The 24105-nt window shown below is 48.9% G+C and overlaps 2 protein-coding genes across 9 annotated transcripts in view; one reads left to right on the forward strand and one right to left on the reverse strand.

The window, feature by feature from the left end:
* The first annotated feature begins 209 nt into the window (after positions 1–209).
* The window catches only part of LOC131759512 (leucine-rich repeat-containing protein 51), a 28028-nt gene continuing 4132 nt past the window's right edge, over positions 210–24105 (forward strand). Inside the window, exons 1-6 of one of the 8 annotated variants that reach the window (XM_067038807.1) lie at positions 238–476; positions 8770–8853; positions 9469–9606; positions 14258–14463; positions 15608–15756; positions 16039–16262. In XM_067038807.1, the coding sequence (XP_066894908.1) occupies positions 9525–9606; positions 14258–14463; positions 15608–15756; positions 16039–16180 (579 nt within the window). In that variant the 5' untranslated portion in view covers positions 238–476; positions 8770–8853; positions 9469–9524 and the 3' untranslated portion in view covers positions 16181–16262. Of the gene's footprint in view, positions 477–8769; positions 8854–9468; positions 9607–14257; positions 14464–15607; positions 15831–16038; positions 16263–24105 lie in introns of those variants that run through there. The other 7 variants (XM_067038808.1, XM_059068742.2, XM_067038803.1 and 4 more) reach the window with 7 other exon arrangements.
* Positions 17039–23764, reverse strand: LAMTOR1 (late endosomal/lysosomal adaptor, MAPK and MTOR activator 1). The gene is made up of 5 exons (XM_059068780.2): positions 23523–23764; positions 18722–18867; positions 18394–18471; positions 18009–18135; positions 17039–17671 (listed from the first exon to the last, which is right to left on the reverse strand). Exons 1-5 carry the CDS (start codon positions 23562–23564, stop codon positions 17579–17581), a joined length of 486 nt encoding a protein of 161 aa, XP_058924763.1. The 5' UTR covers positions 23565–23764; the 3' UTR covers positions 17039–17578.

Below are 24105 nucleotides of genomic sequence, written 5' to 3' on the forward strand. Positions count from 1 at the left end.
CCACACGCCAGCAGCGGGACCTTGCCGGTTACCTGGCCCCGCTCTCCCGCTCCTACTCTGGCTTTCCCTGGATCGCGTTGGTCGCGGGCTCGCGCCAGCGCCGTAAACACACAATTAGTTTAAACTATGGCCCCGCCCCCTCGCGCCGCCCTTCAATTGGACCCTATCGGCTGGCGTCGCACGCAAGAGCACGCTGGAGGACCCGGGAAAAGGAAGTGTGAGGGCCACTGGAAAGGGAGAAAGGGTGCCACAACTTCCGGACCCCGGCCCTCGGCTTGAGGGCGAAGGCAACTACAAATCCCTGCACCGCCCGCGGCCTTGGAACCCAGCCCCTGGCGGACTACAGCTCCCGGTAGGCATCGCGGCAGCGCCTACGGCGCTCATCTGGGACGTGGTGACATAGGTAGTTACCATGGAGTTGCTCTGAGTAACCCTGAGATAGTGGGACGCAGAGGCTGGAGGGGAAGCAACTGCGGGTGAGTTGGGCGGGAAAACAGGAAACCTGCTCTAGGGGACAAGAACTCTATGGAGAGGGGAGGGGCACACAGAAAGACTAAGAGCTTCCTTTCTCGGGGACCTGAGACCTCCCCCGCCCCCTTACCCCTTATCCCTTTTCGCAGTGAACAAGACACAAACCCATATGGGATAGACGGACTCGGGGAGGGAAGGGAAGGCTGAGACACATACCCAGACAGATTTGGGGGTGCTTAAGAACCTCCTCCAACACAAAGATGGGACCCCCTAATACTACTGTCTCAAATCCCTGACACATCCTGGAAGATCTGAAAAGCCCTCAGACATGGGGTGGGTTTTCCTCTGGTCGACTGAGACTCTCTTCAAGACATGGGAGTAAGATTAGAGTAAATCACAGTCCCTAATTCTGGATTTGTAGGAAACTTTCTGGGGCTTGAACTGCCCCTTTCCTTCCAAGCAGGAAGACCCCAGGGTAGAGCCTCCTTTTCAGAGAGTCAGCAGGATCTTCCCACACATACTTATTAGGGGTCCTGTCCTTAAATTACCTCTTCTCCCTACACCTCCTCTGTGGTCTGCTTCTCCAAGTTCAGCAGTTAGAGCTTCACTCCTTTTACAGTCTTCATGACAGATCTGTTACAACTTACCCAGTGTCTTCACATCCAGTCTTTCTTTTGAGCTTTGTGAGTCCAAGGATATTTATCCCCCTTTCACAGATTGGAAAACTGAAACCTAGAGAGGAGCAAGTGACTTGCTGGAGGCCACACACCAAGTCAGTGACAGCTAGGACTAGAGCCCTGTTTGCCAACTTCCAGCCAAGTCTCTAGCTTGAGCCTACAGCCTCTCTAGCTTAAGGACTTGTTCAAAGTAGTAAAATAAACTGCCCCAGGGAAAAGAGACTTGTATCGCCTACATTGAGTTATTTACATTTCAGCCGGAATGGGTTTCAGATCCTTCCTTGAAAGTTTAAATGGGGAAAGAGAACTAGAGAGACTAAAGACAATGGGAATCAAACAGATTTAACTAAACAAGAAATAAGCAGTCTTGCTAACACAGCACCCATGTCTGATGCTGCCATGATTAGTTAGCTTCTGGCTGGCTCCTAGCTGGCCCTGATTGGTCCACTTACTGTCTTAAAGCTCAGTAAATGGGCTTCCCTGGTGGCACAGTGGTTGAGAGTCCGCCTGCCGATGTAGGGGACACGGGTTCGTGCCCCGGTCCGGGAAGATCCCACATGCCGCGGAGTGGCTGGGCCCGTGAGCCATGGCCGCTGAGCCTGCGTGTCCGGAGCCTGTGCTCTGCAATGGGAGAGGCCACAACAGGGAGAGGCCCGCGCACCGCAAAAAAAAAAAAAAGAAAAAAAAGTTCAGTAAGTGCTTGGTCCTAGGTCTACTTCCCACCTCACTCTAGATTCTCTTCTTGGATATTCTCATCCACATCCACAACTTCATTTACCACCTATATGCAGATGTACGGGAGTGTGTATCTCCAACCCCACCCAACCCTCATCTCCAAGCTCCAGATCTATATAACCAATTGCATCTTCAACATCTCCTTCAGGATATCTCAAAAACATCCAAACTCAACATGTTTGCAGCTGAACTCATAATCCCTATGTACTCCAAGCCTGAATTTCTTCCAGTGTTCTCACCTCTGTCCACCATTACGGAAGTCAAAAAAACAAGCATTATCTTTAATACCTCTTTCATTTCCCATCCATCATAAAATCCTGTCAGCTTTACTTTTAAATATCTTTTCTCTAGTCGTAGCTACCATCACATCCTTCCTGCCTTCCCTCTGAGCCATTTTGCATGCTGCAACCAGAGTAATCCTTCAAAATGCAAATCTGATATTGTTCACTTTCCCTACAATACCCTCAATTAAAAATATACCTTGGGCTTCCTATTGCTCTTAGCATCAAGCAACATCTCAGCTTGGCTCCTGCCCACCTCTCCAGCCTCCAGTCTAACCATACATTTCCCTCCCACTCTCCCTCCAGTTATATGGCCTTCTTTAAGGTCTTCAAAATTTCCAAGTAACCACTTACCATAGAGCCTTTGCACATGCTGTTATTTCTTCTTGGAATGTTCATCTTTTCCCTCTGCCATAGTTCATTTGTACTTATCCTTCAGATTTCTCTCGATCACTTTTTTTTTTTTTTTTTTTTGGCCTAGCTGCGTGGCATGTGGGATCTTAGTTCCCCCACAAAGGATGAACCCGCGCGCCCCTGCATTGGAAGCACAGAGTCTTAACTGCTAGACCGCCAGGGAAGTCCCTCTCAGTCACTTCTTTAGGACTGTCTCCCCTGACTGCCCAGAGCAGCTCAGATCCCTCAATTATAGCAACGTCGTGTCCCTCTCCATTATAGTGTTATTCACTGTTGCAATGTTTAACATATTGTTAAGTACCTACTGCTTGCCTCCACTGTCAGGATACAACCATGAGAAAAACATGGCTTCTGCCCTGGTGGAGTTTATGTACACACAGATAGTAAGGAGATAATACTAGTGTTACGAGTGCTACCAAGGGTAAATATAGGGTGTTATGGGAGTCCAGAAGAGAAGTCGCACATCCAGACTTGGGCATGAGGGTAAGCTCCTCAGGAAAAAGGGAAACGGGAGCTGAGTCATTAAAAATTAGCAAGGCAAAAGGAAGAAGAAACTGTACTCCAAGCAGAGAAAGCTGGATGTGCAGAAGCCCAGAGGCAGGTGCAGGGAACTTACTCCAAGTAGTTGCATTTGGCTGGCCTGCAGAATTGGAGGTGAGGATAAGAGATGGGAGTAGAGAGATGGGCAGGAACCAGTTTGAATTTGGGGCCTACCTTTGGCACCTAGAAATATAACTTCCCAGAATACATTAGACTATGTGTAAGACTTTTCATGACAGTCTTTGGTTTTTCTTCCACCTGTAGCCCATAAATAGAAACCCTCACTAGGCCAGGCTGTTGAATCTCCTATCAGATCTCTTCATGAATACTCCTCACAGCTTCCTGGGCCATCATGTTGCTACTTACCTGAGAGAGAGAAGGGACAGGCCATCAACAAATCAAATTCCAATTGTTAGCAATTTCCAAAAACTGAAAACAAATTTCCATCATCAACTTGGGATTGGTTAAATGCAGTTAAATTAAGTAAAGTTTTTTAAAATATAAATTTATTTATTTTATTTTAGTTTTGGCTGCATTGGTTCTTCGTTGCTGCACGCGGGCTTTTTCTAGTTGCGGTGAGCAGGGTCTACTCTTTGTTGTGGTGTGTGGGCTTCTCTTTGCGGTGGCTTCTCTGGTCACGGAGCATGGGCTCTGGGAGCACGGGCTCAGTAGTTGTGGCACATGGGCTTAGTTGCTCCGCGGAATGTGGGACCTTCCTGGACCAGGGCTCGAACCCGTGTCCCCTGCATTGGCAGGTGGATTCTTTTTTCTTTTTTCTTCTGACTCCCAAGCCTTATTTTTTAAAAAATAAATCTTTATTGGAGTATAATTGCTTCACAATACTGTGTTAGATTCTGTTGCACAACAAAGCAAATCAGCCATATGCATACACATGTCCCCATATCCCCTCCCTCTTGAGCCTCCCTCCCATCCTCCCTATCCCACCCCTCTAGGTCATCACAAAGCACCAAACCTATTTTCCTGTGCTATGCTGCTGCTTCCCACCAGCCAACTATTTTACATCTGGTAGTGTATACATGTCGATGCTACTCTCACTTCGCCCCAGCTTCCCCCTCCCACTCCAAGACTTCAAGTCCATTCTCTATGTCTACCTCTTTATTCCTGCCCTGCAACTAGGTTCATCAGTACCACTTTTTCTTTTTAGATTCCATATATATGTGTTAGCATATGGTATTTGTTTTTTTCTTTCCGACTTACTTCACTCTGTATGATAGACTCTAGGTCCATCCACCTCACTACAAATAACTCAATTTCGTTTCTTTTTATGGCTGAGTAATACTCCATTGTATACATGTGCCACAGGCAGGCGGATTCTTAACCACTGCATCACCGGGGGAGCCCAAGTAAAGTTAAAGTAGGGTACACACAAATTCTATGGAACACTCTGCAGCTATTAAAAAGGGTAAGAGAGTCTACAACTATTTGAAAAGAAAAAAAATAGCTTTACAAAGGAACAGACAGTATGTGTTTATTTTAAAATATACATAATTTTGTTATATATGTCTTCTGGGAGGTTATATTCCCAAACTGTAAATCATGAGCGTTCTCGGAGAGTGAGATGGAGAGCCACACTTTTAGTTTTCACTTGATGTATCTCTCTATGTTGTTTGACTTTATTCAGCTATCACGTTAACTTTTAAAATTAAAAAAGAAAAACAGTAAATGATATTTCCAATCGGGAGAAAAAAAACTCCAAAACAGAGCAGGTATGCCCCTAACCCTATCATTCATCAATTCAGTCAACATAGACAAATGAGGAAGGCGCTAGGGTCTGACTAGCTCCTGGTCATGAGGCTGAACAGCAGCTGGGAAAGACTGAGTCCAAAAACATAGCCACTGGAGTGGGTAAAGCAACCTCAAGGCTCGTCAGTTTTCCACAGCAGTCAGGTTCACTATGTGACACCTTGAAGATATCATTCATTTATTCCTTCATTTCTTTCATTTCTCCACTTATCCATCAAGGCTTTAGTGAATACCCAGGCTTGGTGCAGGGTAATGGTGGGAAGAGAGAAAGAAGTCTGACTTCTTTCCCTGTCCTCAAGCTTACAGGGAGGGAACAGGAAGTAGGTTATAAAGAAATGAGTACAGAGAGTACAACTGGTTCAATTTATTGAACACCTGCTACAGGACATACAACAGCTCTCAAGACAGGGTTTGTCTCCATTTTACAGAAAAGGAAACAGGCTGTGATGAAATTTTATTCAAAGTACAGTGGGGGCATATATCAATTAGTTATTGTTATATAACAAACCATCCAAAAACATGGTGGCTTAAAACAATAAACATTTATTATTGCTTCTAAGTTTCCGAGTCAGCCATGTGTTTCTTCTGGTCTTGGCAGAGCTCATTCATGTGTTTGCAGTCACATGTGGGTTGGGTGACTCTCCTGATTTTGCCTTCAGGTAGGCTGGCTATAGGCTAGTCTAGGATGGCCTCACCTGGGATCACTGGCTCTCTTTTTCACGTATCTCACCTACACGTTTCTCATATCCCTCCAGCAGGCTAACCATGTTCTCTTGGCACTGGCAAAGAGCACAGGGCAAGTCCTCTCTTTAAGCTTCTATTTGCTTCACGTTTACCAACATCCTGTTGGCCAAAGCAAGTCGCATGGCTGAACCCAGCATCAGAGTGGATGGAACTACAAAGTTAGAGGGCAAAAGAGATGGATACAGGGGAGACCATGATAGGGTTCATCAAGGGAATCAATCTGATACAGGGCACAATGATCAATTTTATCTGGAAAGAAAGTCTTCATCAAAGAGGGTATACTAGAGCTGAGTACTGAAACATGAGAGTATTCACTAAGTAGGCAGCTGTTTCTTAGAACTGGATGCAGGCTGGTTTGCCACAATCAATAGCAACTCAGCAGGATTTCCTGGGCTCTTTACAGACAGGGTTCTATTATTTGTATCTTGGCTTCATTCCTTCTGGTCAAGCATAGGGCAGCAGGCACTCAACAAATGTGTGAAGAACTGAATTAAATATCTTACTGTGAATGAGGTGTGGACTGAAATAGATGAACCTCGGAGCCAATTGTTAGAAAGTGCAGCTTAGCATCAACACCCCCAAAACAGAAATCCTTGTATTTGGCAGTTTCTCATTCATTCCTCCCACAAACATTTCCTGAGTGCCTGCTGTAAGCCAGGTTCTGTGTTAGATGATGAATAAGACACAATACTAGCTCACAGCCTGGGCTGGTGTTTAAATGGAGAAGACTAATAACCCTTTCCAACGGGCAAATTTGTCCAGCTTCTTGGGGCTCCATTTTTTCTTTAATAAATAAATAAATGTACTTATTTATGTATTTATTTATTTATGGCTGCATTGGGTCTTCGTTGCTACACTAGGGCTTTCTTTAGTTGCATCGAGCAGGGGCTACTCTTTGTTGCAGTGCACAGGCTTCTCATTGTGGAGGCTTCTCTTGTTGTGGAGCACAGGCTCTAGGCACGTGGGCTTCAGTAGTTGTGGCACACAGGCTCAGTAGTTGTGGTTCGCGGGCTCTAGAGCGCAGGCTCTGTAGTTGTGGCACACAGACCTAGTTGCTCCGCGGCATGGGGGATCTTCCTGGACTAGGGCTCAAACCCATGTCCCCTGCATCGGCAGGCAGATTCTTAACCACTGCGCCACCAGAGAAGCCCCGGGGCTCTATTTTTAATACTAACTCATCCAGAAAAATGCTTCAGGAGCTGGTGCTACACAAAATCAGAAGTCCTTTGGTACTGCACTGAGGTTCTCTGATGGTCAAGATTAATGGTAAAAATCCGCCCTTAAATGTTTTAAGCTAAAATCCATGTCCTGTAGTGCTGAACTCTGGGGTCCCAACTTGAGAAAAGTACCCAGTCTTGCTCAGAGGCATCAAACTTCTTGTGGGTTCTCAAGTGGGACGTGTCCAGGTGAGAAGCAAGCCAGCTTCCTCTATTTCTACAAAAGAATAATGTGTTCTTTGTTGTGTCTGTAGATTTGATATCCAAAGATTCAGGTCTCCCCAATCAACAACCCATGCCCATCAGGCCAGTCTCACACTTGACAGAGAATTCAGCTGTGAAGTGACTCAAGCCAGCACTTACCCAAAGCTCAGTTGAGACTGCTGTTTGGTTGTTTTTTTTTTTTTAATTAATTAATTAATTAATTTATGGCTGTGTTGGGTCTTCGTTTCTGTGCGAGGGCTTTCTCTAGTTGTGGCAAGCGGGAGCCACTCTTCATCGCGGTGCGCGGGCCTCTCACTGTCGCAGCCTCTCCTGTTGCAGAGCACAGGCTCCAGATGCACAGGCTCAGTAATTGTGGCTCACGGGCCCAGCCGCTCTGCAGCATGTGGGATCTTCCCAGACCTAGGGCTCGAACGCGTGCCCCCTGCATTGGCAGGCAGATTCTCAACCACTGCGCCACCAGGGAAGCCCGAGACTGCTGCTTTTTGAGAGGAAGATGTTCACTTTCCATTCCTCTAAACCTGTTAAACTCTATCCTTCATACATTAAGTCACCAAAAAAGGAATTTACCTAGACTGTATTAAGCTTAAGCTGAATTATAAGCTATCAGGTCCATGGTTTTGGTTTTTGGTTTTTTTGGCGGTACGCGGGCCTCTCACTGTTGCGGCCTCTCCTGTTGCCGAGCACAGGCTCTGGACGCGCAGGCCCAGCGGCCATGACTCACAGGCCCAGCCGCTCCGCAGCATGTGGGATCCTCCCAGACCGGGGCACAAACCCACGTCCCCTGCATCAGCAGGCGGACTCTCAACCACTACGACACCAGGGAAGCCCAGGTTCATGGTTTTTTAAGATAAATTCCATTTTAAGAACATTTGTGAATTTCATAGTCTCTGGATACAAATTGTTTCATTGAAAGATGAGGACCACATATACTAAGGTTTCCACTTTTGCTTTAGCTGCCAGGAATTTCAGGGATAAATAGAGGCATAGTTTCCTAATTCCCTGGTTCATCTCTCTCTCTTCCTTTATTCTGGCTTCTAATCTTTCTCTTCCATGTTTTCATTTTCTATGTCTGTACTGTCCAGTATGGTAGCCTCTAGTCACAAGCGGCTATTAAGCACTTGACAGGTAGCTTGTCCCAGTTGGGATGTGCTGTAAGTGTAAAGTATCTCAAATTTTAATATCAATTATATGTTGAATGATATTTTGGATATATTGGGTTAAATAAAATATATTAAATGTAACCTCACCTGTTTCTTTTGACTTCTACTAGAAAATTTTAAATTACATATGTGGAAAAAATATATTCACGTGGCTCGTATTTGTGATGTTCATTATATTTCTGTTGGACAGCTCTGTTCTACAAATCATCCTGTTTTATGAGTGTGTTATTACCGTAAAATACCTCAAATCCTTTTGGAAAGCAAGTAGTAAATGCAAAGGAGGTGACAGAAGTGGATGAAGTGAGAAGGGGAGATTGACTGGGACATGTATTTGTCAGTCTATTTGCCTTTTGTTTGTGTCACATACAAAACCCCTCCTAAAGTGTGTCAGCTCTCCTTTTCACAGGTGACTGGTGTTCTCATGGCTCTGCCCAGTCCAAAGATTCTCAGCTTTATTTGAGCTAACAAATTGGAAAGGATCTGATAAGACAATTCACACCACATTGTAAATGACTGATAACATTGTGTTTACCCCTCTCAGGGGGTATTTCCATTTTAACAGGGAACAATCCCTGAACCCAAAGGAATGGATCCCTAATGGTGGAGTTTCAGGCATCAGTGACAGGTGAGTGAGAGTGAGGCAGACTCTGGTTTTATGTGTATGTATGTTTACATATGTATGACTACATTCAGGACGTAGTTGAAAGTAGGGTCTTCAGATGAAAAGATAATGGGGCCGACAGACAAGATGAGCAGAGAAGGTAGCAAATCCCCCTCTGCGTCAGACTGCAAAGGGCTGTCAGACACCAAATCCAGTGCAGGCCCTCAGGGGTTTGTTAAGCAATAGAATAGCCCAGTTGATGTCACCAGAGGGTAGGTATCAAGACAGCCTTCATGGCAACTACTATGGAGTAGCAGAAGGGGCCTCAGAGTAGGATTCAGAAGACTAGGATTGCAGTCCACAGCTGACTCACTGGCTTAACTTTGGGCAAGTGCTTTCACCCTGGGGCCTCAGTTTCCTTGGAAAGTAGAAATGGGTATTATAACTATCAATGAACTCTAAGGGATATGAAGGTGCTCAGAGAAGTAGGAAGTGCCCTACAAATGCAAGGAATCATGATTGTTATCTTAAAGTAAAAATGCAGCCATGCAAACCTGGAGTAGTGGAGGGTATATAGCAGGGGTGGAGAGATATGAGGAAACTTGAGGGCCGAACACCAGTCCTTCTCTGTCCTCCCAGGCTGAACCCGGATTCCCAGGGCCCATGCTTACACCTGACAAATGATGACCTGAGCTATGAACAAACAGGACTATATGAACACTTCAGTGCAAGAGCCCCCTCTTGACTACTCCTTCCGAAGCATCCACGTGACCCAAGGTCAGCCCCCAGAGCACAGCATTCCACTCACCATGGCAGCAGGATGGGTATGGTCCCTAGGGAGAAGCCAGTCTTCTACTTAAAAGCCTCGAGAGATTCTTCCCATAAGCATATGGGATTTTTGTTGCTGCTATTTTGGGGAGAGTAGTGGGTAGGGAGGTGGGAGTGGAAGAGTTTGGCCTTTTAAAAAATTAGCAGCAAATCTGAAAGGACCCAGGGGGCTTTCAGGGTAACTGATGATCTTCAAAATAAGCCAGGCTACAGCAAGATAGTCAGGTGGAAGAAAACTGGAGAGCCAGTCTATCAGCCAATAGTTTTATTCTCCATTTTTTACCTGGAGAGAAGAGACTAGTGAAAGGAAAACACAGGCTGCTATGGAGTCCCAGCCAACAGGCAGAACCCACTCTCCTCTTCTGAGGACACAAGCCTGTTCTGATCACTGGTAAAACATGCAAGGTCTTGTTATTAACAAACTGGCATGTTTCCAGTCTAAATATTTATTGACAAATTTTATATTCATTCCAGTCATATTCAAATTTATTCCATTATCACCCATACTTATTACAGTTCCCAGCACTGCCCACGCTCATTCCTATTTTATCATTCAGTGTGTTTGTAAATGGGCAGCTAGTACCTTTCAGGAGGGGACAGAGGGAGGCTCTCATCAAGATCATATTCTCAAGGGAATATGCTTCTTCCCAGGAAAGTTCTGCTGTCTTTGTCATCTGCTCTTATAAACACATCAGTACGTCTGCCTTCACAGAACACAGGTTGGCATCAACATAACCTAGAACCATTATCTGGCTTTGGTCGACTCTCTTAGGCAAGCAGTGGCCACCTTTAAGTTCAGGAAGCATGTGAATAGTTATCAAGGGTACTGGATACTGCTTGGGTTTGGGTCTAGGGTACTTACTACTTGGGTTGACATCAGCTACATCAGTAACTCCCATTTGTTCTCTCATAGCACACACCCACTTGCCGTGATCCTCCTTTTTTATGCACAGCATCACTTCTGATTGATGTAGTCCATGTTTCACAGGGTTTTAGCTGCAATAATGGCTATGTGCAAGATAGCTGAGGTGACAGAGGAAGGAGAGAAGTATGGCTCCTACCTACCCTGAGAATTCCTTGCTCTGAGTGGGGAGTGTGGCTTAGCCCTCTATGGTGTCCTCAGAAGGAGGGGAGAGACAAGTTACTATGACCAAGGATAACTGCACAGCACAAAACATAATCTGCACAGATGCCCTGTTTTTCATTTAATAGTTAAATCTTGAGCACCCACTACTATTAAACCTTCTATATATGTGTGTTTAGGTCTGTACACGTATGCCAGGCATAGTGCTCCTTGCTGAGTGGGGAAGGGAGAAGGAGAGGCACATCTAAGCCCCAAAAGGCCAGTCCCCTCAGGTTCCCCAGGGCATTTGGCGCACTTACTTAAAATTGGGGTTAGATGGGCTTCCCTGGTGGCGCGGTGGTTGAGAGTCCGCCTGCCGATGCAGGGGACACAGGTTTGTGCCCCGGTCCGGGAAGATCCCACATGCCACGGAGCAGCTGGGCCCGTGATCCATGGCCACTGAGCCTGTGTGTCCGGAGCCTGTGCTCCGCAACGGGAGAGGCCACAACAGTGAGAGGCCCGCATACCGAAAAAAAAAAAAAGGGGGGGGGTTAGAGGACAGGGTAGAGTTTGGGGGTACCTGGTACACTATTTCCTGAATTAATCAATATATGGATCATAGAATCTGAAATGGCAGTGACTTTAGAAGGCATCCAGTCTACCTCCAACCCATAGTGCTCTAACTGCTCACAAACCCACAGTTAAGGGAGTCCCATACCACACACCTACCAGCCCTTCCATTGCAGGGTGAGGAATGACACAAGAAAGTTCTTCACATCAAACATGTGTTCTCTGGGGACACATGGGAAAAGCTGCATGGCAACCCTTCATAGATATGAAGACAATTATGTTTTGCCCAGATCTTCCTGGAGGTAGACAACCCCTAGTTCTCTTGAGTGTTGATATCTGTGGTCCAATTTCCAGAGCTGCCTTGGCCTACTCTGAACAGGGCAGCTTTGACAGATCCTCAGGCAATGCAGTGCTCTGATGGAGTCAGAGGAGAGCAGCCTGGACACCCTCCTCCACCCATAACAGCAACCCCAGCCAGCCTCAAGTTCCAGGCAATGCCATCCTCAGTGGCTCCCTCTGAGCTGGGGATCAGCCCATGCTTGCTGGCATTCCCCAAGCTGCTGCCTCATCAGACTGGAGACTAGTCCGTAGGTGGGCTTATTTTGATCTTAACTTTTACTCATCTGTCTTTTCATTTCAGGGTTTGCAGTCAGGAGATGTGAGGCTGGGGGTCAGGATTAGGAGTTCTATTCACGAGCCCTCTGCTCGTGAATACCCCTCTGCCAGGGGTACTCTGCTCCATGACCCTCCTGCCACCTCCCCCCACCCTCAGACCCCAACTGTGGGTCTGCTCACTCCAGGACCAAGACAGAGAGCCACCTGGTGGATGCTGCCTGACCTGCAGCTGAGGAGAAGAAGTTCAAGCTGGGTGGGGGTGGAAGAGAAGTGTGTCCAGTAAGAGCTGAGGAGAGGGTGAAGACAAGCGGACCAGTTCAGAAAGTACTACTTCCTTTCTGGGAGGCAGCTTTAGACAAGTAACTAAAGGCACAGAGGCAACAGGAAACATCTAATCACCTCAGCCAGAGCTGGTGTATGGTTCTGACTCTGCCACTGAGACTGTGAGCCTCCTGGTTCTCCCTGCCCTGGTTCTTAACTTCTTTAATGGATGCCCTTCCCCCCACCCTCGCTCTGCTTGAAGAATCTTACCTATTTCTCTAACTTGTATACACTCTATGCTAATTATTCTCAAGTCTATGCCTCCTTCATATCCAACTGCTTGGCTTCTCCTCTTTCTGGTACTATAGGAAGCTCAGACATGCCAAGGCCAAGCCTGAATTCATCATCTTCCCAACTGGTTTTTGGGTTTTTTTTTGATTTATTTATTTATTTTTCTTTCTGGCTGCGTCAGGTCTTAGTTGCGGCACGCGGGCTCTTCATTGCAGCATGTGGGATCTTTTCGTTGCGGCACACGTGGGCTCTTTGCTGCAGCACGTGGGCTTCTCTCTAATTGTGGCGTGTGGGCTCCAGAGCATGTGGGCTCTGTAGTTTGCGGCACGCGGGCTCTCTAGTTGAGACACGCAGGCTCAGTAGTTGTGGCGCGCAGGCTTAGTTGCCCTGCAGCATGTGGTATCTTAGTTCCCCGACCAGGGATCAAACGCACATCCCCTGCATCGGAAGGCAGATTCTTTAACACTGGACCACCAGGGAAGTCCCTCTTCTCCTTTTCTTAATCCTGTATCAGTTCATAGGACTGGCATCTCACCAGTCATCAAGAACACTGGGCAACACCCTTAAATTTTTTTTTTTTTTGGCCGCGCCACACAGCATGTGGGATCTTAGTTCCCAGACCAGGGATCGAACCCGCACCCCCTGTGTTGGAAGTGCAGAGTCTTAACCACTGGACCACCAGGGAAGTCCCAAGACCCTTGAATATTATTCTACCCTTGCATCTAGTCAACCATCAAGTCATGCTGTTTGTATGTCCCTTTCATCCTTGCTTAGATGACTGAAAGAGCCAAATTGGTCTTCCAGTCCCACCCACTCCCTGCAATCCATGCTCCACACTAAACCTTCAGAGTGATCTTTCTGAATTGAGAGAGCTGTATTATCTCCTTTGCTTTCAACCCTCCAGTGGCTTCCCATCTTCTACAGGATAAAGTCTAAGGTACTCAGCCTGGTTTCCAAGGCTCCGTGTCTCCTATCCCTCCTTGCCCCCTTGTGTCATACGTGCGTGTGTGCCCATGCTTTTCCACACCTCTGTGCCTTTGCTCATGCTCTTCTCACCCTTTCCACCCTTCTTCGCCTGGCTAACGTCTCCTAACCCACTGAGATATCCAGCTCAGGCTTCACCTTCCCTGGGAAACTTCCCTAAGCTCCCAAACTGGGTTAGGAGACCCTTTTCTGTGCTTCCACAACTTAAATAGCATTTATTATAGTATATTGACCGTTTGTTTTCATCTTTCCCATCTGAGCTCCTCCAAGGCATAAACATCTGCTTCACCCCTGCTCTATTATTCATATAGAGCTTATCTCTCATTTTGTTCACCATTGTATATCCAGTATCTGGCACATAGCAGTTACTCAATACTAATGGATGAGGGAGAGGACATCAAGAGTGTGTGACACTGAAGTGAATTCTATAGGCTCTACCAGTGGATAATTCTGGATTTTGTGCTTCAGCATCTTGGCTCAGGTCCAACACCTCTGTTTCTTGGTTTCCTCATTTATAAAATCCGCCTCCCTCCAACTCCCACACAGGGGTGGTATACAAAGGCCCCAATGATACAATAGACCTGAGAGGAGCATGTGACCCAAACCAAGAGTTTGGGATGGGAAGTCTTTGACCCTTAATCTAAGCTCTTTGACTGCTGGGGCCTGGGGAACAGTGCATACAGTCGCACTAGACACAAGCATGGGATTCTGGCCCTGCCAGCTCCTCTAGCTACAAATCCTCCCAGTTCTGTTCCTTTGCCACCCCCCCAGAGCCAGAAAACGATGACATACCCAAAGTTCACTCTGTCCCCACAGAACTGTTAAGCGAGGAGCCACGGACAGGGTTACGACCACTAAGGCACGCAAAGTCAGGGAAGTCAATGTCTCAGTCCCTGTGGCTGAACAACAACGTCCTCAATGACCTGAGAGACTTCAACCACGTGGTTTCACAGCTTCTGGAACATCCGGAGAACCTGGCCTGGATTGACCTGTCCTTCAACGACCTGACTTCCATTGACCCTGTGAGTCCAGAGGGTGGACCTGAAGCCACCTTGTCCAGCCCCCAGCCTCTCCACCTCTCACATATTATCAAGGAAGTAGTGAGGCAGCATGGTGCCCTGCAGAGCACATGGCTGTGGGCTCAGATAGATATAGGTTCAAATACTAGATTTGCCTCTGACTTTGTGACCTTGGGCAAGCTCCTAACCTTTCAAAACCTCAGGCTTGCTGTCTGAAAAATGGGGATTATATGCCAGCATTATAAACATTTTGTGAGGATTAAATGAGAACATATGAAAAGCAACCAGCACATAGCAAGCCTTCACATAGGAGGCTGAAGTAAAATTGTAGCTTATTATTGGGCACCCACTGTGCTTCATGCCAAGTTCTTTTGCAGAGGTAGGTACTAAAAATACAGCAGTTACTTTCCATGAACTCAGGCTAAATTTTAAGAAACAAACAAAACTGGCCCCTTTTCATCCAGGATCTGTGTTAGAGGGGAAAGGAGTTAGAGTATGACTTGGAAACTGTTCCCCAGGTGCACTGATCTCAATTTAACCACTCTATATATATTTATTATTATTTTTTTTTGCGGTACGCGGGCCTCTCACTGTTGTGGCCTCTCCCATTGCGGAGCACAGGCTCCAGACGCACAGGCTCAGTGGCCATGGCTCACGGGCCTAGCCACTCTGCGGCATGTGGGATCTTCCCAGACCAGGGCACGAACCCGTGTCCCCTGCATCGGCAGGCGGACTCTCAACCACTGTGCCACCAAGGAAGCCCCTAACTACTATTTTAAAAGCTCTTATGTACCTAGCATCATGCTGTCCCCTGTCGTGACAGAATCTTAGAACACCAAAGCTAGAATGGTCTTCAGTGAAGGGACAGCTAAGGCTCAAGGAGAAGCAGGAGAGCCCAGGCACCTGGCAAGTCAGTGGCAGTGATAGGACCCAGGCCCATACCTTCTGCCCCTCAGATCACAGTGTTCTGTCAGTGTGGTGCCCCTGTACCCCTTCAAAGGTAAATAAAAGTAGGTTGGAATCAATCTAGTACGGCTCTGGGGGTGACAAATCGTTCCCCAAACTCTTTCTTCTCTGCCCACAAGTCAGTCCTGAGCACAGATACACAGCTCTGTCCAGTCTAGCTTCCGGTTTCCTTCCCCAACAGGTCCTGACAACTTTCTTCAACTTGAGTGTGCTCTACCTCCATGGCAACAGCATCCAGCGCCTTGGAGAGGTGAACAAGCTGGCTGTCCTCCCTCGGCTCCGCAGCCTGACACTCCATGGGAACCCCATAGAGGAAGAGAAGGGGTATAGGTAAGTGCCCTACCCTGGAGGTGGACTCCAGCTGGGCTCCCATGAGGGAAAGGAGGAGGGTTAGGGTTAGAAACCTAACACCGTCCTTCTGCTATGCTTGGACCAGGGAAGGGAGTAGAGGGCTTTAGGCATTTCTTGATGTCGGTCAGGATAAATTCAGTCTCCCCCACACTCTACTCAAGTCCCTCCATTCCTTGCAGTCAGAGGAGATAGGAGCGACTGGTGGAGGGGGAAAGGGGTTCTAGAAGGGGGCCTGGCCCCCAGCCCAAGTCTTCCCCACAGGCAATATGTGCTCTGCACCCTGCCCCGTATCACCACGTTCGACTTCAGTGGGGTCACCAAGGCAGACCGCACAACAGCTGAAGTGTGGAAACGCATGAACATCAAACCCAAGAAGGTCTGGATCAAGCACAATGCACTCTGAGGTTCCTGGGACCCCAGCAGTCCTAAAGGCCCAGGGATGGTCAGTTTGGTTTGACAATAAATGATTTGAGCTGTTCAGCAGATCAGAAGTCTCTTATACCATGTAAAGATGCCCCCCCCCCCCCAAGTCAGGTAAGCACCCGTAGCTCTGGTCTTACTTCACTGAAACAAGGAGGAAGTGGAAGGAAAGGCCTGCTGGCTTGGGATGCAGGAGACTTGGGCTGATTGCATGGCCTTGGGAAACTTATCTAACTTGTCTGGGCCCATTTTCACTCTTTAGCTCAGATATCCTGAGGTTAGAGTTGCTTCACAGAGCACCAATGTTCTGTGGAGATACCTCAGAGGCTTCCATGGCAGGAGGCCAATAAGATGGGCTGTGACCTCTGAACCCCTCACTTCAGTCAGGTGAGAGTAGTTCCACTGTCATGTTTACATGTCATGATTCTACTTAAGATTTCACTTGATAAAAAGAATCTTCTGCTTGAAACTATGTGTCTGCTGACTCTATACCACATGCTGTTGGTCTCCCTGCATACATCCACCCCCTCACCAGGCTTCTTGGTAATTCCACTGAGCCTGAGGCAATACCCACAACAGTGACAGCTGCCTCAGATTCAGGTTTGTTCAGCTTTGACAGTGTTCCCATCACTGGAGGAGGGACAAGCTGAGTCTTATCCAATCTGAGGTTAGTGCAGGCCAAGTCTAAGCTAAGAGCTGGGAACCCTGAACCCTTATCTCCTTGATTCCTTTTAGTGCCCCTAGAAGATGCCCCCTCCCCCTCCTCGCTGCTCACAGACTTGAGTAGCCAGAAGTTAAGTAGTAGGGTGGTGGGCAGGACAGAGGGGCTGGAACCAGCACACAGATGGATACACTTCCTTTATCGAGGGTGACAAACCAAACCAAAACAAAAAAAACCCAAACATGTAAAAACCCAGGGTGCTAGAAATACAAACTCAATTCATTCAAATTCAAGCTCATCCAGACCCTGGTCACAAGCCCTCGTGAGGTGCATGTCAGCACCAAGTCAGGGAGAGGGGGACGGGAGTGAGGCCAAGAAAGGGTGGGCAGGGAGTCCTAAGAGGCCCCCTAGTGATCACCCTCACACCGGCACCTCCACCTTCCCAGTGACGGTGAAGACCTACCAGGCCCTGTCCCTGTGACCCCCACCCCACCCCTGGCCAGGGCTTCGAAGGCCAGTCCCAGATGGTTATACCCTCCCTTGTTCCATCCTCACTTGCTCAGGCTTCTCGCCTCATTCTTCTACTCCTCCTCCACTTTCTTCTGTGATTAGTAGCAGGTTAGGATACTGTATAAGCCACAGTGAGGCTGGGGGCCAGGGGATGCAGGGTGGAGACGGAGTGAAGAGAGGAGAAGAAGAGCTGTCCAGGGACCCCACTCTTCATGGAATCCCAAACTGTACAACCAGCTCCTCTTTTGCGTCCACACGGATCTGAGAAAGTGCACTGTAGGCATAAGCAGCTATCCTGGAGACCTGGGACAGAGGGACCGGGGGAGAGGAACAGAGAGACAGGTGAGAGGGAGATCCAGAAGCAGGGGGAGGGGATGGATGGCCAGAGACGGAATGATGGGGGACAGGGAGCCAAAAAGAAAGGCAGGAAAGACAGAAGGGAAGAATGAAGGGTAGCAAAAGAATGAAGGTTTAAGAGAGAGGATGGGAAGGAGAAAAAAGTAAGAGTGAGGTGGGAGCGAGCAGGGCCCACAGGCTACCAGGCTCCCTAACTCCACTTCCCTACCTCCTCTGAGGTGGAGGGGTGAACCCTGTGCCTCGCTGTCACCCAGCGGGCAGGGCGGGGTGAGGGGTGGCTCACCTGCTGCAAGTCGGCGAAGGGGACAGGCTCGCTGGCCAGCACTTGGTGAGGCTGGCTGGTGAGGGACGGCAGCGGCGGCAGCTTCTTCCAATGGGTCAGGCTGCTGCTCAGCACAGCCAGGCGGGTGCTGGCCAAGAGGGAGGGGGAGGTTGGGGGGGGGGACAGGCAGTCAGGCCACAGTCGGCCCAGCCAGCCCAGGCAAGCTTCACTTCCTCAGACCAGAGAAAGAAGCAGGTGACAGGAGCCTCAGCTCACCACAAACCCATTCCAGGCAGACCTCCTTTAGTTGCCATACCCTTGAGTGTCATGGTGCAAATTGGGTCAACAGGACCATCTACTGAGGCACCCAAGTAGCCTGAGATATCCAAGCTGGCCAGGGGCTCACCTGTACTGCCTTGCCCGGTCCATGTACTCGTGCTGCTCCATGCCCTGGGAGTCTGCAGCAGACACGTCGATGATGTTGCTTTGGGGAGAAGAGGCAGAGAGGACATAACAGGTGCTTCCGAGACGGACAAACAAGACTCACTGCCAGGTGCCAACTCCAAGGCTATCTGACACCAGTGTCCCTGCCTGCCCACAGGAGCAGGGCTGGGCCCAGAGCACCTCTTCCCACTGATCTTGTCCCATCCCCCACATCCTGGACCTGGCTCTCCATCCCAGTCTTTAATATGGATGAAGGAGGTCTGCCCCAGGCCCAGTCCTGTGAAGCCCACCTGGCTGTCTTGGCGAGGATGGAGGAGAGCAGCGCCTGCTCGTCGGTGCGAGCGGAAGGCAGGCTGTGATAGTTGGGCTCGGCTCCATTGAGGGCTTTGGTGGGTGGGCTGCTAGGGTCCAGCAGCAGCTTCCGCTCCTCTCGGTCCTAGGAGAGGCCACGGGGGGAGACATCAGCCCTGAGGCCCTTAGTCCAACCCACCTTTATTAGGCTCTCTTCTCAGCCCAGCTCTGACCTTTAAGCACCAAAAATATTTTTATTAGGAATATCCCAAGTGCCCAACTGTACGGAATGTCGGCTCTAAGACTCAGATCCCGCCTGCCCTTGGAAGCTAAGCTAAGCTGGTGGTCTAGGATGAATTGAAGTGGAACCAGTCTTAGAGGTCCTGAAAAGATGGACAGAGGTACAAAGCAGGTATTTAGAAACAGCCCTGCAGCTTCAGAAAATGGTCCAGGGCTTCCCTGGTGGAGCAGTGGTTAAGAATCCGCCTGCCAATGCAGGGGACACGGGTTCGAGCCCTGGTCCGGGAAGATCCCACATGCCGCGGAGCAACTAAGCCCGTGTACCACAACTACTGAGCCTGCACTCTAGAGCCCGCGTGCCACAACTACTGAAGCCCGCATGCCTAGAGCCTGTGCTCTGCAACAAGAGAAGCCACCGCAATGAGAAGCCAGCGCGCAGCAACGAAGACCCAATGCAGCCAAAAATAAATTTTTAAATTAAAAAAAAAATGGTCCAGCCCCCAGAAGAGAAAGGATATTGGAGGCTGGAAGACAGAGGAGGTGGAAAATACCAAAACAGTGGGGTGTAGTGGAGAAACTAATACAAGTCAGGAACCCAAGAATGGCCCTTCTAATCCCCCAGACCAGATACTCCCCAGCAAGGCTGTCTGCTCCCAGGATGGAGAGGCCCTGTGAGGCCAGACAAGGCCCTGGGTCTCAAGGAAAAGCAAGTCCAACCTCTCAATGGCCATTCCTCATATTATCTCAGGACAGGCATCCCAGCTGCAAACTCTGGGTCCCACAGTCCAAGTGTCCCTTGTTTTTCTTTTCTCTTTTTTAAAATAAATTTATTTTATCTCTGGCTGCGTTGGAGCTTCATTGCTGCGCACGGGCTTTCTCTAGTTGTGGCGAGTGGGGGCTACTCTTCGTTGTGGTGCATGGGCTTCTCATTACCATGGCTTCTCCTGTTATCGAGAATGGGCTCTAGGTGTGTGGGCTTCAGTAGTTGTGGCACGCAGGCTCAGTAGTTGTGGCTCGCAGGCTCTAGAGTGCAGTCTCAGTAGTTGTAGCACACGGGCTTAGCTGCTCTGCGGCATGTGGGATCTTTCCGGACCAGGGCTCAAACACGTGTCCCCTGCATTGGCAGGCGGATTCTTAACCACTGCACCACCAGGGAAGCCCCTTTTTTTAAAAAAAAAAAATATTTATTTATTTGGCTGCACTGGGTCTTAGTTGCAGCGTGCAGGATCTTTAGCTGTGGCATGTGGGAATCTAGTTCCCTGACCAGGGGTCGAACCTGGACCCCTTGCATTTGGAGCACGCAGCCTTAGCCACTGGACCACCAGGGAAATTCCCAAGTGTCCCTTCTTTTTTAAAAAAAAACATTTATCTATTTATTTTGGCTGCACCAAGTCTCACTTGAGGCATGCGGACTCCTTAATTGTGGCATGCAAACTCTTAGTTGAGGCGTGCATGCGGGATCTAGTTCTGACCAGGGATCGAACCCAGACCCCCTGCATTGGAAGCACAGAGTCGTACCCACTGGACCACTAGGGAAGTCGCCAAGTGTCCCTTCTTGAGGGCAGGTCCCTTCTACTCTCAGGTGATCACTCTCCTCTTCGCCAATGCTCTCTTTGTGTGGGACTCCCAGAACCAAACTTGGTGCTCCCGGTGTATCCTTACCTGAAAAGTTGGAGTTGTTCCCTCCCTTGCCAAGACACCACACCTCTGTGAATGTGGTTTCATTAGTTTCAGCAGCCCTGTTTCTGCTAGCCTATGCTAATCACCACAGCTCCCAGAACTGACCTGGGACCAAACCAAGTCTCCCTGGTTCTGTATAATTCTGTGTTATTTCTCCTCGTCTTGTTTTATTTAGCCCCTTGTTCTTATCTACTGCAATCTTTCTGAATACACCCTGCCTTGAGCCCATCAGCTGCAAATCCCTGCTGGCTTTGTGTCAGCTGCAAATTGGATAAGTGGATATGTTGGGTATCTATCCAAAGCATAGAGAACAAGGGTACCCAGAACAAAACCAGAGACAAGGGTCCATCCTGGCTAAAGCGAACTCACCAGCCCTCAGTGCCAGACCACCAGACTCCTTAGTGTTCCGTTTCAGGCCTATCTCAGTTCCTACCAGACTTTCACACTTAAAGGCTCCCAGCTCTCCTGCCCACATCTCCACAACTCTCCTTACAGAGGATACTTCCTCCTACTCTGCTTACCCTGCCCTAGGCAGGGCCAGCCTTTTGACATTACTCTTCTGTCTCAAGCCTAGGTTGCCCATGTCCCCAGTTCCCAACAGCATGAGACAGAAGCTATGGGCTTCTGCCCCATCGGCTCCCAACTCCTAGACACCCCGACCCCCTAAAACACAAGCTAAGTACTAAAAACAAGATGTTTGCCAAAGATTAAACTATCTCTAAGGAAAGCCAGCTCCATAATGAACCTGGAGTTTGCTTCTCCTTATATGTCCATCCTTTCCCCAGCCCCAATTCAGACAGATCCTCCTGCAGGATAAGGGGTTCTTCAAGAACAAGGTTGTTTTCCTGAGACCTAGACTCCTGGAAAAGGCCATGCTACTACAATTAGAGTGGACAAATAACATCACCCCATCCCCAGAAGGGTGACTAGAGCATGGGGGAGGTTTTTCACACCAAGGTTTGTCCTGGAGTCAACGTCCAACTGGGAGAGCTTCGCTGTACTCTAGCACAGACACGTATGTGGCCTATCACTAGCCACCTGGTCTGTGGGCACAGCTAGAAGACACAGCTTGGCCCAACGGATAAAGACATGACTTGGCGTCAAAATACCTTGCCTGTGGCACTTCTCAGCTCTGTAACCTTGGCTAAATCACTTAGCCTCTCTGAAGTTTTTCTTCACATTTAAATAGACATAACTGGTACCTATATGACAGACATTTTGGCAAGAATCAAGTGGGATAACTGTAAAAGGTCTTTGAAAACTGTAACATGTTATACATTTCTCTTTATTATTATAACAAAGGGTTCAACGTGAGAGTGGGAGTGGGGCCTGCCCAAGACCCAAAAGAGGGGACAGTGAATGGTTTTGGCTTGTAGACCAGGTAGTAAGCAGACCTTCGCCACGTCAGGCCTCAAATCACCCAGGACTGATCAAGCACCATCTCTGGGGGTTAGAAACAGAAATGAAAGCCCATCAAGGGGAAGGTGGAGATTCAAGAAAACCGCATTTCCAGCTAGAAGCTGGTATCCTTTCTCATAAAGAGTTAACCCTTGACTCATTCCCTGCAAGAGTCCATATTATGGTTTAAGAGACAATTTCCCATTAAACCATAGCTTTCCCAGTAGGCACGGATATTGTCTCCTATTTCTAACAGGCTGGAGTGAAGTGTGAGGTACTGGCTGTATGGCATGCCTAAGGCACAGAAATATGAGTGTATGTTCACTGGGCATTTGGAGGCTTAATGAGGCCCACGGGCCAACCATCCCTCCCATAAAAGTGACATTTTCCCCAGCTTAAATCCTTGACCCAAAATAGATTCACATGAGTCACTGGGGAAAGACCTACTTCCCATTTACCAGTGATATAATCTGTTTCTGTGACCATCTACTCCACTGGACTGTGAGCTACTTGCTGAAACCTTTCTACAGTTTTTGTCTCTATATGTGTTGAGATGTACAATCCAGGTAACCAAAAAGGCAAGTGGCCAACAACTTGAGACTTCATCCTTGAAAAGGTCTTCCCCTCCTCAAAGGAGGTCAGGCAGGCAGGGTAGGGATTTAAGTGTGGCAGGAAGTTAGAATACACTAAGGGGAAGAGACAGAATTTAAAACTGTACAGGCCTTCCCAGCCTAATCCTTTCTGCAAAAGGTTCAGATCCACAGCCAAATTCCCAGGACAAACACCCTTCTAGCTAGAGGAACCCTGAGGCCCCAGGTAGGGACTGCACTGAGGCAGGCCAAACTGAGCTCCCCAGCCCACCTCTCTTTTCCCCCCAGTCTAGCCAGAGCTAAACCCAATTTGTTGCTTTCCAACTTCCCACACGTCCTGATGTCCTCACTGCGTCTATTAAAACCTTCACTGATCAACTCAAATGACACCAACTTCCATAGGCCTTCTCTGACCCCAGATCAGCAGTGACCTTCCTTCTTCAACCCCAGGGATTCAGAGTATACACAGATTCCTGATTCATATCGGGACACTCTAACTCAGGGCCTCAGCTTACCCACCTCTACAATGGATTCACAAAGCCCGCTAATACAAAGCACAGAGAAGGAAGCTGGGAAGAAAGTGCTTCCCCGAGACCTAGGCTGAGGATCCTTGAAGTTGTAAAGGTCTGAAGGTAGGGAAAGATGGAAGGCGCGGGAGCGAGCGGGATAGGCGGCTGCCTGCACATCCCAACACAGGGGCTGTGCAGAAAGAACTGGGGCTGTAAAAGGGGTAGCAGCCCGGCTCGGCGTCTCCTCTGTAATCTGTCCTCTCCGGGCCCCCGTACTCAGTGAGCCCTGCGGCCCGGCTGACCCTCTTCTGCAGCCTTTTCTCTGGGCCCCATGCCCCAGGATCTCAGCCCTCACTCCCGAGCCCCGCCCGCGGCGGCCGCACCTGGTCCGAGTCCTCGTTCTCGCTGCTGTAGCAGCACCCCATGTCGGGGGTCGGGCCGGGCGCTCAGGCCGCGCCGAGGAGGGACGGCGTCCGTCAGGAGCCCTTCCGGTCACATGACCCGGCCTGCATCCAGCAAGTAACCACCGCCCCCGCGCCTACCCCTTCCCAGAGCAGCTTAGCCGCCGCAGCTGCCGCCGGAACCTCGGCTTCCGGCCCCGCCCCTACCGCGTGATCTTAGCCAACCAATGGGAAGGCACACGCTGCGTGACAGGCCGTGAGACACGTGATGCAAGGAAAGGGAGGGGCGGATCATATGACTTCAGCCTCTTCCGGATCTCAGCCGGAGACCTCCACTGACGGCTATAGAAGCCCACGTGTTAAGTGTATTATGTGTTCCCGTGGCCGCGAGGCTACCTTTGTGGGCCAGTGAGCGAATTTATACCAACTGCCGTCACGAAATACTCTCCTAAATGCCTTTAGAGGGGCGAGTAGGATACAGGCTCTATGCTCCTCTTAAGAGTACACACCAATAGGCCCAGTTGCCTGGTGCCAAGGCTGGGGACATACAGAGGGTGTGCACCCA

Source organism: Kogia breviceps, chromosome 7 (assembly GCF_026419965.1).
Source record: "Kogia breviceps isolate mKogBre1 chromosome 7, mKogBre1 haplotype 1, whole genome shotgun sequence".
NCBI lineage: Eukaryota > Metazoa > Chordata > Mammalia > Artiodactyla > Physeteridae > Kogia > Kogia breviceps.